This window comes from Somniosus microcephalus, chromosome 18 (assembly GCF_052327205.1).
Source record: "Somniosus microcephalus isolate GS21.2 chromosome 18, FLI_Smic_1.0, whole genome shotgun sequence".
In the NCBI taxonomy this organism is placed as follows: Eukaryota; Metazoa; Chordata; class Chondrichthyes; order Squaliformes; family Somniosidae; genus Somniosus; species Somniosus microcephalus.
Genome location: NC_141004.1, coordinates 19,137,780 through 19,155,703, shown reverse-complemented (window position 1 = coordinate 19,155,703; position 17,924 = coordinate 19,137,780). Strand labels below are relative to the sequence as shown.

At 42.5% G+C, this 17,924-nt stretch overlaps 1 protein-coding gene across 1 annotated transcript; it reads left to right on the top strand.

The window, feature by feature from the left end:
* The first annotated feature begins 982 nt into the window (after positions 1-982).
* LOC147105078 (glutathione S-transferase Mu 1-like) lies at positions 983-16,578 on the top strand. The gene is made up of 8 exons (XM_086011144.1): positions 983-1,131; positions 4,104-4,179; positions 4,863-4,927; positions 6,174-6,255; positions 7,935-8,035; positions 12,923-13,018; positions 14,902-15,012; positions 16,400-16,578. The coding sequence occupies exons 1-8, from the start codon at positions 1,096-1,098 to the stop codon at positions 16,490-16,492; spliced, it is 660 nt and encodes a 219-aa protein (XP_085867270.1). The 5' UTR covers positions 983-1,095; the 3' UTR covers positions 16,493-16,578.
* Positions 16,579-17,924: the final 1,346 nt, after the last annotated feature.

Sequence of the window (17,924 nt, the reverse complement as noted above, 5' to 3'; positions counted from 1 at the left end):
ACAAGTTAATCTTTTATTCAGTTGAAAACGTATTGCAAGTCCCCTCAATCGATTGTGTCACTGCCAGTCATGCCATAATGATGCATGTCTACAATCGTGAGGCTATTGACGTCACCATCTGCGTACTCTGCATTCTTCCAGCGCACGCTCCCAGAGCCCACGCTAATGAACTACCCAAAAATGGCGTCCTTTTGTGATCAGCCTGACACCTATTTATTGTCTTTGGTACAAAATTGTGGAAGTTGGATAAGAAGCCCTTCTACATCACAGCCTTAATCTAGATATGGATGCAAGAGCAAGATGCCAGAGTAAAGGAGAGAGTAACTGTCCAGTACACAATCTAGCCTCCAGTATTGCCAATACTAAAATGGGAATCAGTTTTGTCCATATCAACAAGTCACCACACCCCAAAAACAATTCATTGTAAAGAAAGGTTTGCATTTCTATAGCGCTTTTCATGACCACCGGACGTTCCAAAGCTTTGATGTGATAAAATGCTAATGAACGCAAGTCTGATTTATTTTGTGTCCATATTACAAATCTAATGCAAAAAAGTCAGAAACAAGCAGGATTTACCCAAGAGGAAGAAAGAAATGTACAAGTCAAGCGGACAACTTTAACATTTTTAAATGTCCATTTCTTTTTAAATCGCAGGTTAAACGAGTATTTTTTGAGTCAAACATATTTATTTAAATATGGTAGTACTTGTTATAACTCATCAATTACATAATAAATCCATTACATTCATTAGCCGCAATAAAACAAAGCCTTAAAAACAGCTTTAGGATTAACAGTACAAATGCAGTGGTAAATTTTACAGACAAATCAACAATATTAACAGTACAGGTACCCATAGTGAAAACCAATTTTACGCCAGTCCTATTGGCAATCTAGTAACTCTTCGTTTTGTTAAACGAGTATTTGGAGGACGGGAAGAGACGCGTCATTGATGAAGCCTGAACTCCTGGCAAAATATAACTGGCCCGGTGGTGAGGAGCGGATATATAAAAGGCTGCGAGGCGGGGGTGGTATTTGTCAGGGTTGCTCAGAGTTTGGTTGGACCTGAGCTGAGAGGTGGAAGCTGTAACTGCGAGCATGGTGCTGACACTGGGCTACTGGCAGATCCGCGGGGTAAGGAACTCGGTGCCGGGGCAAGGCCGCCGGTCAATCAAAGCCCATCCCCGGGACTCTGGGTTCCAGTGATTGCCGGGGCTCCCCGCAGCGTTCATGTCGGGCCTCTCCCTCCCCACCCCTTCTCTTATTTACAATAAGCAAACGCAGTTTGTATGTTTTGGCACGCAGAAGTTTGCTTTTGTTTAATCTTCTTTTCTAATCAGATTTCTCTTTTCCCCCTCCTTGCCCCCTTTTTTTCTTAGCTTGCATGGTTCTCCCGTCTTTACACTAATCTGTTTTCAAAGCCGGTTTTATTGCGTTTTCCCCTCGCGCTCTCTCTCTCTCTCTGACCATACGGGATTTTAAGACAATGGCTGGTTCCCCGCCACTTTTTTTTTTATTCGGGAGTGATATTAGCGGTAAATTGAGCCGCAAGCGATCAGCATAATTTACTGAGTTGGTTCTAAAATGGAGCTGTCCGCCCCCCGGAGCTCCTTTCCTTTGTAGAGTTGTAGCAAAACCAGAACCTCTGCTTGAAACGCACGACGAGTCGGTCAGCATCCGTGGAGAGGACGGATCAGTTACCGCTTTGGCTGTGAACCTTTCCAAAATGCATCAACCTACATCTCCTCAATGCTAATCTCTTTGACCAGACTTTGGGGGGGGAGGTGACGCTACTGATTTATCTCTTCTCCACTATGGGACGCTTGCTGTATTAGTTCTATATAAATGCAGGTTGGCTGAGTGTTGGTTACTGTGACCTATAGGTCCACTATGTCTTTATCTTGCCCCACTCCCCACTAGTAGTCTTCTGGCTGTCTCCCAGGTTTCTTTTAGTACTTGGGCTCTTATTTGCTCCAATTGATCCAACATTTTTTTCTGGTCTTTCATATAGTTTCCTATAATTTCACATTGGCCCACACTCACACTCGCTCTGTTCCAGATACAAGTAATATCTTGATTTCCAAATATTTGTATCTTTAACTGCTTATTGGTAGCGATATTTTATATTTCCAATTTCGAAATTTATAGTAACTTTTCTGAAATGTTGCCGCATTTTTGCAGAACCAGGATTTATCTTGTGATCTTGCGGTGGATACTATCGTTGCCAGACAGTACTCTTTTTGGTCTGCCGGTGGAGTGTGGGTTTTTTTGTGTAACCTTTGGATGGGGATACTGTAATTGTGTGCTTCGTGTTGCAATGTTTCTACTTTGTTTGTTTTGGAAAACATTAGCCTAGTTTGCAATTTATGTAGAAAGGCTTAAGCAGTGAGGACTCCATGTGAGCTAACCAGTTACTTTTCCCTCCCACTGCCTGTGCCTCTTGGATTCCCTTTCAAGTAACGTTCAAAACTGAAACCAGCCTGGTAATAGTGAAATCGTAAAGGGGAACTGATATTCTGTCGTTTTGCTATTATTACTAGAATAGTGAAAATATAAAGGCCACTTGCAGGAATACTGGGCTCTCTGCCTTCCTCTTCACCGACAAGCTTGCTGCAACCGTTTATTTCATGAACCTACTAACAATGACTGACTGACTGACCAGTACAAGACTATCTGGTCCATCCAGCCTGTCCCCACAATTGTGATGCCTTGTCTATCATAATGTATACATACCACCTGAAACCATGTGATCTCCTGGCAGAGGCCAATTTGGGGCACACAATCTGACAATTCCTCTGCCACCCATCTAGGTGATTGAACCAGGAGATGATTCTGGCCCTTTTGCATAGACTACCCCCTTGTCCTGATTCTTCTCCTGTGGATCAGGAGTTATGGCTGCTTTTTGCTGTGACAGTGCTGGTTAGTGACATCTTGGGACTAAGCAAGCACCAGGAACGATGGGTTTTGATTCAACACCCTTTCTCTTTGCCTTCTCCAAATCGACTGCCTTCTCCAAATCGACTGGCTTCCAGTGTAACATACACTTTATTTTAAAAGGGCATAGGTTTCTGCCTCCACCTCCCTTCTTGGTAATGTGTACAGATTTGTTCTCTGCAAAGAAATAATTGCAGAGGCCCGTCTTAATTATGCCTATCTCAATGCTGAATCGGCACCCACTTGTGCTGCGATTCTGTCATGTTTAATTTTTTTGGGAGATCGCTATCTAGTCATGGACAAGGTCTGGAGAGTTCTTGTAAATTGAGACTTTCCAATGACTACCTGCTGTATGAAATGGATTACCCCCCCCCCCCCCCTTGGCAGGCTTGGAGTTTGAATTGAATCCACCTGTTGCTTAAATGGATCTGGCAAAAGCTCCAGAACTGCAATTGGATCATTTGACTCCACAAATACAAGTATTTGAAACTATCTTGTGCTGCAGCAACAATTCCAAACCTCTGTTCACCTTGTCTTTGATACAGGTGCACACCAGTTTCAAATTGTTCACCGCAATTGAGTGTACAATGGGTCTTGGAACTAAAATACTCAGCTGTGGCTCTGTGGGTAGCACTCTTGCCTCTGAGTCAGAAGGTTGCGGGTTCATAGTCCCACTCCAGAGACTTGAGCACAACAAACATAGGCTGACATTCCCAGTGCAGTGCTGAGGGAGTGCTGCACGGTCAGAGGTGCTGTCTTTTGGATGAGACGATAAACCGAGGCCCTGTTTCCTCAAGTGGATGTGAAATATCCTATGGCACTATTTCAAGAGAAGAGCAGGGGAGTTATCCTCTGTCCTAGTCAATATTTATTTATCCCTCACTCAACATCACAGATTATCTGGTGGTTGTCACATTGCTGTTTGTGTGAGCTTGCTGTGTGCAAATTGACTGCATTTCTGACATTACAACAATGACTACACTCCAATAAAGTACAGTACTTTAATTGGCTGTAAAGTGCTTTGGAACATCTGGTGGTTGTGAAAGATGCTATATAAATGCAAGCTGCCTTTTTCTTAAGCACCAGTGTCTCTAAATGCATGGCAGATCTCTAGTTTTTTTATTTTAATCAAGTCTTGTGCACTCTGCCTGATTTGTGTCTTTATTATGTAGTTGGCGCAGCCAATCCGCTTGCTTTTGGAATATACTGGAGCAGAGTATGAAGAGAAGTTCTATTCATGTGGAGATGGTAAGTGTGTTGTGAAGTTCTGCTCATTGGTAAAATGAATTAAAGTGTGATGTGACTTGGCATTGCACTCACAGGGCTCCTCAACTGCCAGTCTCTGGTGTTCTACTTGAATTGGTTTTGAACTTTGACTGTTTTTCATAAGACTCCCTTTTTTGTATGATTTTTGGCAAGCACTAGCTGTTCCTGCAGGTTTTTTTTGAAGTTAGTGGCACACATTTTCTGTTTTGGCATTCAATACCTGCCTACTGTGCAAATGCCATCAGAAAGCAGCGCTCGCTGGCCTACTGATCCATCTGGCAACTGTTGCAAAAGCTTTCCAAACTGAAGTGGATCGATTTCTGGAGCTAACTAAGCTGTGGGGATGCCACTTTGCAACAAGAGTATAGAAACTGATTGGCGTTAGGAGTTTCATTATTAATATAGCAACATTAACATTTTAATGTGCAACATATTACTAGTATTGTTCAACACTTTTTTGAAGTATGTTGAGGGGAGGAATTGGAGTGTTTTTGGATGTTATTTCTTGCTAAATGATACACTTTAAACATGTTGCTGGTTAGAGAAAATGTTTCTCACGGGTTTTGGGAATTGAGCATTCTCCTGTCTTTTATTCAGTAACTTCAATAATGTAATACATTAACAAAATTTTGCTGTTTTCTGAATGTATTGACTTTTTTTTCAAGCTCCGGATTATGATCGAAGCACCTGGTTAGATGTAAAGCCGAAGCTTGGACTGGATTTCCCAAATGTAAGTGTTGACTCTGACCCTGAACTTAAGTTTTCCCCTGCCCCCAATGTGGGGAATTGTCTGTCTGCCTCTTGAACCCCACTGGGAATCCCATGGTTAGTTTATTTATTAAAAAAAAAAAAAATTATTGTAACTGAGACACTTTCTCCATCACATGTTCTAACCTCTGACTCAGTTGGTAGCACACTCCTGAGTCAAGGTTGTGGGTTCAAGTCCCACTCCAGGGACTTAGCACATAAAGCTAGGCTGACACTTGCAGTGCTGAGGGAGTGCTGCACTGTTGGAGGTGATGTCTTTCAGCTGAGACATTCAGCCGAGGCCCCATCTGCTCTCTGGTGGATGTAAAAAAAATCCCAGGGCACTATTTTGAAGAAGAGCAGGGGAGTTGTCCCCGGTGTCCTGGCCAAGATTTACCCCTCAATCAACATAGCAAAACGATAGTCTGTTGCTGTTTCTGGGACCTTGCTGTGTGCAAATTGGCTGCTGCGTTTCCCACATTCCAACAGTGACTCCACTTCAAAAAAAAAAGTACTTCATTGGCTGTAAAGTGCTTTTGAAATGCCTGGTGGTTGTGAAAGGTGCTATATAAATGCAAGTTTTTTTGACTATCTCTGGATTGAATGTGGCTTAGTTCTCACATCTTTGTTTGATTTATTTTTGTTCTCCTAACTTTCTTCCAGGGAATTGGCAGTTACAGATTTCCTTTGTTTAAACTGCACTGTCCCTGACTTACAACTGAACTATTTGACGTGCCACTGACTGCTGTAGCATTGAATGTAACACACCGACTAGTTAACTATATTTATCGATAGTATCTTGCTCACTGGCACTTTAAATAGGTGAGCAGTATAAACTGTCAGGTTTTTCAAAGCATCAGAAGTAGCTAGTTTGTACCATTTATGGATAGCATTTTAATTCATAGCAAGGGCTGCTGGATAGTAACTGGTTTTGTTTTTTTAAACATGGCTTTTCAGTGACTGCATTCATGAACTGCTGGTACACCGACCAGTCTGCTGGCTGAGAATTTTTTGTATCAAGGGACCGATGCAATATTGATTTAATTTGGTACCCCATTCAAATCTGATTTGGCAGCAGTTGTGTGATTTCAAACAAAACCTGTTCAAGCTTGTGCCCTAATAAAATGCTAAGAGCTTAGACCCTACAAATGCTGGTAAGAGCTTAGACCTTCAGTTATGTGGATAGTTAACTGCTCCATGTTCTAATCTATGACTGAACTTTTTTTCAGCTTCCTTATTTGTTGGATGGAGATGTCAAACTTTCCCAGAGCAATGCTATAATGCGCTATATTGCGAGGAAACACAAACTTGGTAAGTTTGCTCTAACCAGCTGAACTGGTGAGGTGAGAGTGACTGCCCTTGACATCAAGGCAGCATTTGATCGAGTGGCATCAAGGAGCCCTACCAAAACTGAAGTCAGTGGGAATCAAGGGGAAAATTCTCCATTGGTTGGAATCATACCTAGCACAAAGGAAGTTGGCTGTGGTTGTTGGGCATTCATCTCAATCACTGCAGGAGTTCCTCAGGGCAGTGTCCTAGGCCCAACCATCTTCAGCTGTTTCATCAATGACCTTCCCTCCATCATAAGGTCAGAAGTGGGGATGTTCGCTGATGATTGCACACTGTTCACCATTCGAGACTCATCAGATACTGACGCAGTCAGTGTCCATATGCAGCAAGACCTGACAACATTCAGACTTGGGCTGGCAAGTAACATTCGCACCACACAAGTGCCAGGCAATGACCATCTCCAACAAGTGAGACTCTAACCATCTCCCCTTGACATTCAATGGCATTACCATTGCTGAATTCCCCCACTATCAACATCCTGGGGGTTACCATTGATCAGAAACTGAACTGGACCAGTCATATAAATACTGTGGCTACAAGAGCAGGCCAGAGGCTGGGAATTCTGTGGTGAGTGTCTCACCTCCTGACTCCCCAAAGCCTTTCCACCATCTACAAGGCACAAGTCAGGAGTGTGATGGAATACTCTCCACTTGCCTGGATGAGTGCAGCTCCAACAACACAAGAAGCTTGACACCATTCAGGATAAAGCAGCCTGCTTGATTGGCACTCCATCCACCACCTTCAACATTCACTCCCTCCACCACCGGCACACTGTGGCTGCAGTGTGTACCCTCTACAAGATGCACTGCAGCAACTCGCCAAAGCTCCTTCAGCACCTTCCAAACCCGCGACCTCTACCACTTAGAAGGACAAGGGCAGCAGACGCATGGGAACATCACCACCTACAAGTTCCCCTCCAAGCCACACCATCCTGACTTGGACCTGTATCGCTGTTCCTTCACTGTCGCTGGGCCAAAATCCTGGCACTCCCTTCCTAACAGCATTGTGGGTGTACCTACACCATATGGACTGCAGCGGTTCAAGAAGGTGGCTCACCACCATCTTCTCAAGGGCAATTTGGGATGGGCACTAAATGCAGGCCTAGCCAGCGACGGCCACATCCCATTAAGGAATTAAAAAAAAAAAAAAAAAAGTGTCTTTTTCTCAGCTTGTTTAAAATCTTACCTAATTTCTTGTACACTTTTTTTGCAAACTTCAGCTTTCACAAGCTGACATGAGCTTGTAAGGCAGTGTTTCTCCATCCAGTTAATTGCAAGTGCCAAGTTTTGAAGACTTGTGCGATAACTTCGTAGGCTTCTGCCAGTAGGTAAAACCTGGTTGGGTTCCTGCCCTGCCTGATCATGTCTGAGTGCAAAGGCTAAACGAAAGCATGTTTATTTCTTTAAAAAAAAACTTGTAAGCGTAAGCTATTCTGAACAAATGTCACTTGGATGACTTCAGTTCAGACCTGAGAAATTAATGAATTAATATTTGAATAATTCTCGCTCAACCTTCTCCCAATGCGAAAATTATCCAGAAAGGACCTGGTTACGCACCATAGCTGCTGCAGTTTGGTATGAGCTCCACATTCTGTTTTCTGCCTTGACTTGGTCAACTTGTGTTTGATTTCATCCTCCCAGATGGCGAGACTGAAGCTGAAAAGATGCACGTCGATTTGTTGGAGAACCAGGCGGCGGACTTCCGCATGGGCATTGCCAGGCTTTCATACAACCCTGATTTTGTAAGTTCTGTCCTGGCTACATTTAGTAGCTAAATTTTAATTTATTGTTTGGGTGCAGGGTGGAATGGAGGATAAACTGTCCTATTGAATGCATGTTTCAAACGATGTGATGTAGCATGTTTCAAACGATGTGATGTAGCACTTGATCACAATCACTCCAGATATTTTCCACCAGCTGAAGGCGCTGTGGTCTCGGGTTTCACCTCACCTTATCAAATCAAATCAACTTTTATTGTCATTGTTAGTGCACAAGTGCAGTACAATGAAATGTAGGCTTGCAGCCTACATGACGATTGCAATTCATAGTCTGGCAACTGCAGAGAATTGTCTAGTTTCCAATTTTGCTCAGTCAAGTGGCTCTGCTGTTGGAACAGTCCCTTAACTATTAGTGTGGTTGAGCACAATAAATATGGCATGGTTTATGGTGTCAGGATTAGCAATAATGGTATTTTTGTCATAGAGATAACATCGGACAAATTTACATTAAAAATTTGCATGGCTCTGAGGAAGGAGCAGGGGAGTGGGATTAATTGGGTAGCTCTTTCAAAGAGCTGGTACAATGGGCTGAATGGCCTTGTTCTGTGCTGTGATTCTATGAATTTATATTTCATTTTCATCTGAAATCCTGGGATTTCTACTGCTTATGGGATTGAATTCCACAACTGAGATATCTGGTATTTAACAGTACTGGATTGGGGGCTTTATGGTTTAGCTGCACTTAGTGACAGTTCTGGGCTTCGGTCGCACTAGGAAATAGTCAGTTTGGCAGAGCTGCAGTGGGGCTGCTGGAGTTTGGCTGCATGGGAGGAGGGATCTGGCATCACTGGTGAGGGGAACCTTTACTTTTACTTGCAGTACCAGTTATACCTGTAGGTGACACTGTTGTAGGGCTTTATAATATTGATGACAATGGGCCAGATTTTGTTGTAGGGTATCTAAACAGTGTCTGCCGTGAGTTAGACTTGCCCTGCACCCTTCAGTTCAAAAACTTTCCCACAAAGTTGCTGGAAGTGCGAGCTGATAATGTCGCGGGGAGGGGGGAAAACCAGGCATCTGGAACTGCCATGAACAGGGCAACCAACAGAGTATCTCCTTAACCAGTCGGGTTGAGGAAACCGCAGGAGTACGGAGAAGGAAGTGTAAATTGAATGTCAAATTGGGTAGAGGAACGAAAGATTGGATTGAGACAAAAGAAAAGTAAAACTGTTTAAAATTTGACTTTTAAAATCTCCAACAGTTAATACCTGAAGTAATGAGACTCTACACATGTAATAGTTAATTTTCTGTGCCTGAGTTTAATTGGCAGTAATTAACAATTATCACATTGTTGCTTGCAAGACTGTTTGTTCATATCTACCCCACATGTACATGACATTCAATAGTGAGGCAGACAGCAAAATGCCTTAACTGCACAGTGGTGCAACTTTTGGATATTGACATTTAACTGCACATCTGCTCCTCACCTGAAGTTGCTGTACCATTTACACACGAATAATGGTGAACGCCATTAGCCTCACCACTATATAGCCAAATCTGGCCCATTAGCTCCCAAAACAGTAACTGGGTATGTATTGCAACACATGCTGCTTGATGGCCATGCTGTGACCAGACTGAAGCAGAATTGTGGATGATTTTGAGTTGACAATGAATTGTTTAGGTGTTTCTCATACTACCCACCTTCTCTATTGCTGAAATGTTTCTCCCCACTCTGACTTTTTACATACTTTTCCTGAGTTGTGGCTTTTGGGAGAGGCTGAGGCCCTCAAGTAAAAACTTTAATGACTGCATTAAGACACACAAAATTATTTTGCTCTTCCTAATGACACGGAAAACTGTTCAAATTGGAGTTGAAGTATTTAATGTTTTCAACTCCACTTCAGTCTGAATTGATATTGGAGGCTGCCATTCAGACTTAAATGGCATTAACAACCTCAGTACATTTGTAAATTAGGAACATGACAATAGAGGTTACTGATGACCAATTTTTCACATTGTGGAGTTTGATCCTGAGAAATCTAACACAAATCCTATAATACAATGGTGACGTTCAGTCACTGGTTGTGTATTACATGACGACAGCATATTGCCAATTTCCCACCATCCATCTGCTATGTAACCTGTAAGTTGGTAAATGTGAGCTCATCCAAAACTCTGCTGCCTGTACCCTAACTCTCCCCAAGTCCCATTCACCCATCACCCCTGTGCTCACTGAACTACATTGGCTTCCAGTTAGGCAACATCTTGTTTATTTTTTAAAAATCCTTGTTTTCAAATCTCTCCATGGCCTCACCCCTCCCTATCTCTGTACCTCCTTCAGCCCCACTACCCTCTGAACTTTGCACCCTTCCAATTCTGGCTTCTTGTGCACCCCTGAATCGCTCCACCATTGGTGGCTGTGCCTTCAGCTGCCTAGGCACTAAGCTCTAGAATTTCCTCCCTAAACCCCTCGTTACTCCTTAAAACCTACCTCTTTGATCAAGCTTTTGGTCACCTGACCTCGTTTCCTTATGTGGCTAATGCTCCTTCGAATCGCCTGGGGATGTTTTACTACATTAAAAGGAGATATAATTTTTTTCTCTCGGATACCTAGTCTATCTATTGACATGAATAGGTAATACTGTAATGGTAACACTTGCTATTGTTAGTCCTGCCACAAGATGGTGCTGTTAACTCTTAAACATTACACTAACTCTCGCTCCAGGGGTGGTGTAAGTTCTTGGCCTAATGCAACAACCACTGCTAAGACTGATCATTTCCTCCAATTAACAGACTCACTAATATTCAAAACCTTGCAGTTACACACTTGTGTGGTCACCCTTCAGATGTTGTGCACAATGTGATGCAAATCCCTTAAGTATAAAAAGGACTCCAGCGATACTGGAGCCACAATATTGACACTCACTCGCTTGATTGGTGTATGAACTTGCCCACTGGTTTTACCAGTTAGACTTGGTATTGTTAATGGGGCACTGCTGCAGAAGCAGAATAACACATTGGTTATATAAGAACATGAGAAATAGGAGCAGGAGTCAGTCATTCAGCCCCTCGCGCTTGCTCCGCCATTCAATTCAATCATGGCTGATCATTGACCTCAACTCCACTATCCCCCATATCCCTTGATTCCCTTAATATACACTGCTAAATATTCAGCATTTCCTCTGACTTGCTATGGGCATTGCCATGGAGATTCACTAGTGATTGAAATCACTCCGGGTTTTACAGTAACTTTTTTTATGGGGGATGTGGAGGGAGATCCTTCCGACTTCCATGAATCTCAAACTGCAGTCTTAACACATCTCTAGTTTATCGAACTCCATGATGACCTGCATGTATTGTGTTCAGTCCAATGACCATCTTTTTTATAAAAGTTGTATTCTTGGCCTATGATAGCTGGAGTTGTTAAATGTAGAGGCCATTCTGCACATAGCTACATAATTATAAATCTGGTTGTAAATCAACAATTGCCCCATTTATGTAAAAAAAAAAATACACTAAAGGGATGGCGAAAACAAGCTGTTTAACATCAATACAGAGCTGTACCAATTAAACAGCTGTCTTAACACTGGCCTGAGGAGGGAGCTTTGGGAGTCGGAGCTCTAGTTAATGTAACAAAATGCTGATAATGGAGAATTATTTTGATTGTTTAGACGATGAACACAAACTGGAGTAAAAAGCAAAGGATCAATTGCACTGATTGGGGGAAGAGGAGGATCTGGTGAGGTGGAACTGAGGCATGGACTGAATGGGAAGTTGGACCCATCATCTCTAGGCAGACACAACCTGCCCCATTTGCCTGCTTGATTGGTTTTAAAAAAAATTCATTTATGGGATGTGGGCATAACTTGAAAGGCCAACATTTATTGCCCATCCCTAATTGCCCTGGAAGGTGGTAGTGAGCCACTGCCTTGAATATAACCGAGGGGTTTGCTCGGCCATTTTCGAGTCAACCACATTGTTGTGGATCTGGAGTCACCATAGGTCAGACTGGGTAAGGACAGCAGATTTCCTTTCCTAAATAACATTAGTGAACCCAATGACAATCTGGTAGTTTCATGGTCACTGCTACTAATGCTAGCTTTTTAGTCCAGGTTTATTTAATTAACTATCTAAATTCCACAGCTGCCATGAGATTTGAATTCACACCTCTGGCTCATTCGTCCAGGCCTCTGAATTACTCGTCCAGTAACGTTTCTATAACCACAATGCTACCGGTCCCCCCCCACAAATTTCCTACAAGTGGACTGTAATGATCAGAACGACCAGCTTTAACTATTCCGAGTCTGATGCAGCTCCAGCCCCCTTGTCCAATAATATTTGAACCTGTTCAGTTCCTCAGTGGGATTTTAATTTAAAGTTTGTCCTTGGTGCTGCCACTGCTTTTGTGGGTCTGATCTGGATGACTGGCTTGGCTGTGCTATTACAGCTGTCATGAAAAATAAACTCCCTCCATTCTGTGGGGTCTGGTACCTGCTCTCTTGCAGGACCCTGTAGATGAACTTCCAACAATTGAACAAATGCTTCACGAGTTGTGACTTTGACGTGCATGACCTTTATGAAACATAATGGCAGGGTGGTGGCTGTGCAAGTCAAAAATAGAGCTCAAAAAAAAAAAAAAAAAAAATCCAGCTTTGAAGTTTGGCTTTCAACCCTTTACATCTGAGCAGTAAAAACACATTCACTCTAAGCTTGGATATTGCTAATTCCTGGAAACTCTTTCACTGCTGGCTTTAGACTTTGACTTTACTTGACCACCTCTACCATGAGATTCCTAAAACGTGCAAGATTATAAATGCTTAAGATTTTGTGCATGTGCACACCCTTTGTTCGGAGTATAATCTGGTTCACAAGATTGCAGCATGTAACCGTTTGTTATCTGATTTGCTGCAGGAAACTCTGAAGGCTGATTATCTGAAACTCCTACCTGGCTTGTTGAAGCAGTTCTCTGACTTTCTGGGGAAAAGACCTTGGTTTGCAGGTGACAAGGTAAGTTTGTTTCCGAGTGGTCAATGCACTAACTATGCTGGGAACAACACTTGTTGTTGGCTTGCCTGCTGTAACACTTTTTTATGGTCCCCCTGATTTATGGCTGCACTTGGGCACATGAAGAGGAAGGATGAAGCCCCACCAGTAACTCGACTAAATCTGCTGCCTGTGCAGCAGCTGGTTGAACTAATGTCCTGTGGCATTGCTTAAAAGTTTTTTTAAAAACCAACAAGGTTTTGTACACCTTGGTTAAAGCACTATCTACAGACTTTAAAAAAAAAGGGAATCTGGGCATAATTTCAGAATAAGGGGACACCCTTTTAAATCGGAAATGAGGAGGAATTTCTTGTGAGGGTTGTGAATCTTTGGCATTCTCTTTCCCCAGAGAGCTGCGGAGGCTGGGTCATTGAATATATTATTTAAGGTGGAGATAGACAGACCTTTTAAAGGTAAGGGAGTCGAGGGTTATGGGGAGTGGGCAGGGAAGTGGCGTTGAGGCCAAGATCAGATCAGCCATGATATTGAATGGCGGAGCAGGCTCGAGGGGCCAAATGACCTACTCCTGCTCCTACGTCTTGTGTTGCCTCACTTTCCTCACCACCAACCTCCTCCCCTGGTCCATTGTGTGTGGGCTCTGCTCTAATCCCCAGTGTCACTCACTTGTTTACTGCTGGGGCTGAAGCCTTTGTCCAACACGTTACAGTAAATGTATTTTAATAGCCAAGTTACACTTGGTTCTTTACACTTTGTTGACTGGGCAGCATACAGGGTTTGGTTCAGTAACATGCTGTGCTACTGAGGGTAGGCTGTGAGCTTGCCTGCTTCATTTTCCTTCCTTTCTCTTCCCCCCCCCCCCCCCACTCTCCCTCTTCTACAGGCTATTGAGGGAGGACAAATGATTTGCCTTTTAGTGTGCTTCCTAAATGTAGACACTGAAAAGGTTGCTGCCATGCTGGTGGCTATCCTTGTGAAGTGAGGGGATTGCTTGTACTGCACTAATCCACAACTCCTCGTGCTCTCCCTGGCTATTTGAATATCCAGTTGGGCCGAGGGGGCCCTGCCTAGTTGCTGGTACAAGGATCCGAGTCCTTGCTACTACTTTTGAGGAACCGGTGTCCCATCTGGACTTCAGTTAGTAGCTTCAAATAACTCTTCAAGCTCTGGGATACATTTGACAAAAATAGATTGTTTTGACTACAGACCCATGAGCCTGGACTTCACTTTCTTCTGTCTTTCTGCCACCCCCCCCCCCCCAAAATGTGTACCAAATGGGCTTCCATGTAAGAACTAATGCTATTGTACATATTGCAAATATCTTGACCCAGCACTGATTGGCTTACACAAGCAGTGTAAAAGTATTAGTGCTAGTTCCTTACTGTTGTGACTAAGTGCATGTCTTGCTACTAGTTGTAGAGCATAACTAACGGTGTTTGTTCCCCTGCCCCACCCTACTTCTCAGCAGATTACATAAGTAGGAGTAGGCCATATGGCTGATCCGAGCCTAGACGCACATCCACTTCCCTGCCCGCTCCCCTAATTCCCTTATCGGCTAGGAAACTGTATCTCCGTTTTTAAATTTATTTAATGTCACAGCTTCCACAGCTCTGAGGTAGCAAATTCCATAGATTAACTTTGGTTTGCTAGTCCACCTCCTTGAGACAATTGCAGGCTCCTGACTTTGAATGTGTGTAAATGAGGTGCAGCAAACAAATTTAGGCTTCATGGGATTCAGCAGAGTTGTATAATCAGTGGTTTGAAGGTGCTACGGACGGACAAGTGTGAAGATTAGCGCAAGCTCACTCTGTACCCACTTAATTTAATTCAGAATCTCAAACCCAGCTTTGTACAGAACAATTTTTAAAATGTTTTTACTTTCTCACCAGATTACTTTTGTAGACTTTCTAATGTATGTATTGCTTGATGAACATTGTGTGTTTGAACCCAAGTGTTTGGATGAGTTTCAAAACCTGAAGGATTTTATTACCCATTTTGAGGTAAGAACTGTAGTTCCTAAGTAAGGTGTTTTTAGCAAAATGTCTTAACTGAATCTTGATCTGCATACTAGTAAAGAGTTTGAAAACAAAGTCAGATTTGAATTCTCCAACTAGATGGGATTGGCCTACTGAATCTGGTAGCCACATAGTTCCCAAGATCTGGTGTGGGGGAGAATGGCATGCCAAAATTGCACCATGCTAGTGTAGGATGGACTCTGGTCCCTTAGTTTGTTTGAAACTAAAGTACAGTTTTGGTCATCTCCACATTATAAAAAGGACACGTAGGCACTGGAGAAGGTACCAAAAAAATTAACAAGGATGTTACCAGAGCTGAGCGATTTATAACCATCAGGAAAGACTTAACTGGCTGGGGCTCGAGAAAGCTGAGGGGTGACCTAATAAAGGTTTATTAAAATTTATGAAGGGGTTTGACTGGGTAGATGAAGAATGTTTCCATTTGTGGGGGAGGGGTCCAAAACTAGTGGCCATAAATATAAGCTCATCACTAATGAATAATTCAAGAGAAACTTCTTTACCCAGGAAGTGGTTAGATTTGCTACCATCTAGAGTAGTTGAGGCAAATGGCATGGATGCTTTTTAGGGGAAGCTAGATAATCACATGGGGAGAAAGGAATAGGATATGCAGATGCCATAAGATGAGGTTCGTGTTGAAGCATTAACACTGGAACAGACCAGTTGGGCTGTATTCTATAATATAATTGCAACAATTAATACATACTAGAGGTTTTTTGCAAATAAAGATTTCTTTCCTGGGTTTTCTGCATTTTGAACTTGCAGTATTGAGTAATGAATTGATTGCCTTTAAACATAAAATTACCATGTGGTAGTTAACTTGAAAATGAGAGGATTATTGGACTGCTGACCTGTGATAATCAGGGTAATAATGGAGGGTGGGTTTTAGCAATGTGCACTGTATCCAACAATCTCTCCAAATGCAGAATTCCTGGTCTTGGCTGTGCAACCAGTGAATTGTAGAGCAGAAGTGAAGTCCTACCCAGGAGGGAGATGAAAATTGGATGGAATCAACATTTTCCCCCTAAGCTATGCAGGTGCACAGCATGCATTGATCTGGAGGTCCTGGACAAGATGCCACGCAGCAAATTTAAAGGGACCATGCATTGTGTGGGAGGTGGGGGCAAGATTGGTAGGAACATTGGATGGCATCGTCTACCAATTTTTTTTTTTTTTTTTTTTTTTTTTTAAAAAGCCGAATTATTGACTAGATGCTGCTTAGTATAGGGAGACTTTGGGAACAAACTATGGCTCATTTTCTCTTGTTTTAGCTCTTAATGCTTTTTAATTTTGCATTTCCTAACCTGTTGTGATTGTGCTCTCATTACTGCTGTCCAAATGTTTGGGTTTTCAGGCTTTAGAGAAGATTGCAGCATACATGAAATCTGATCGCTTTATGAAGGGGCCATTCAATAACAAGATGGCCAAATGGGGCAACAAACCTTGAAGGGACTTGACATTCTGCAGGCTGCTACAACCTAGTGTATGAGAGCTTTTGCAAACTTTAATAAAGATTGAAATGAATTGTTCAAATATTGCATAACCAGTCTTTATCATTTTCCTGCTTTTTTAAATAATGACTGTAGGCAGTGCATGGCAAAGTGAACTCCCCAAAATATTAAGTTACTCGTACGGTTAAACTAATTCTGAGAAGCAGCACAGAATGGGATTCGACTAGGATGGAGAGTGACTCCACACCCTGTGGATGCCAAGTACCATTCACGTCACTGGGCATAAGCCAGGGTAACTTGTGCCCTTTTGCAACTTGGTATATTGTTGATGGTAGAAGATGCAAAGTTGAGATTGATCAAGAATATGTTTTGATTCTTTAGAAATCAGTCTTTTAGCTTAAATGCTTTACCCTTACCTGCTGTGAAGAATGATTTTCAGAATCTGTTGCAGTAAACTCCATGCACTTTTTTTAGTTTTGAGAAAGTTGAAAATTTGTAGATTTAATCAAATTATCCTACTGCCTGGTTAATCCAGCCTGTTGGATATTGCACCATCTGGGAAAAATTAACCTTCAGGAAAAATAACCTAATTTCACTTTCTCAAAATTGGACTTTGACCACTTGTTTCTTCAATCTGTTCACTTGTCCAGTAGATGGCAGTGTTGTGCAAGTTTCTGGTTCTAACAGATATAAATGCTGCTTGCATGAATGACTTTTTTCTCATGTGAAGGTACTTTTGAAGTTATTTAACAAAATAGTTACCAAACTTTTTAAAAAAAAAAAATAAAAAAAAATTCCCCTTAACCCCAACAAATGTTAATTTTTTAGCCGTCTTTTTCCGAGTGGCAGGCAGTGACTAGTGGGGTACTGCAGGGATTGGTCCTAGGACCCCAGCTATTCACAATATATATTAATTAATCTAGACAAGGGAACTAGATGTAATATCTCCAAATTTGCAGACGACAAAGCTGGGTAGGCGCGTGTGCTGTGAAGAGGATGGTGAGAAACTCCAGTATGATTTGGACAGGTTGGGTGATCTGGCAGATGCAGTATAATGTGGATAAATGCAAGGTTATCCACTTTGGTGACAAAAACAGGAAGGCAGATTATTATCTGAACGGCAATAGATTGGGAGAAGTACGAGTCCTGGGTGTCCTTGTGCACAAGTCGCTGAAGGTAAGCATGCAGGTGCGGCAGGCGGCTAAGAAGGCAAATGGTATGTTGGCCTTCATAGCGAGGGATTAGAGTACAGGAACAAGGATGTCTTGCTGCAGTTGTACAGGGCCTTGGTAAGACCACACCTTGAGTATTGTGTGCAGTTTTGGTCGCCTTATCTGAGGAAGGATGTTCTTGCCATGGAGGGAGTGCAGCGAAGATTCACCACAGACACCTGGGATGGCAGGAATGACATACAAGGAGAGATTGGGT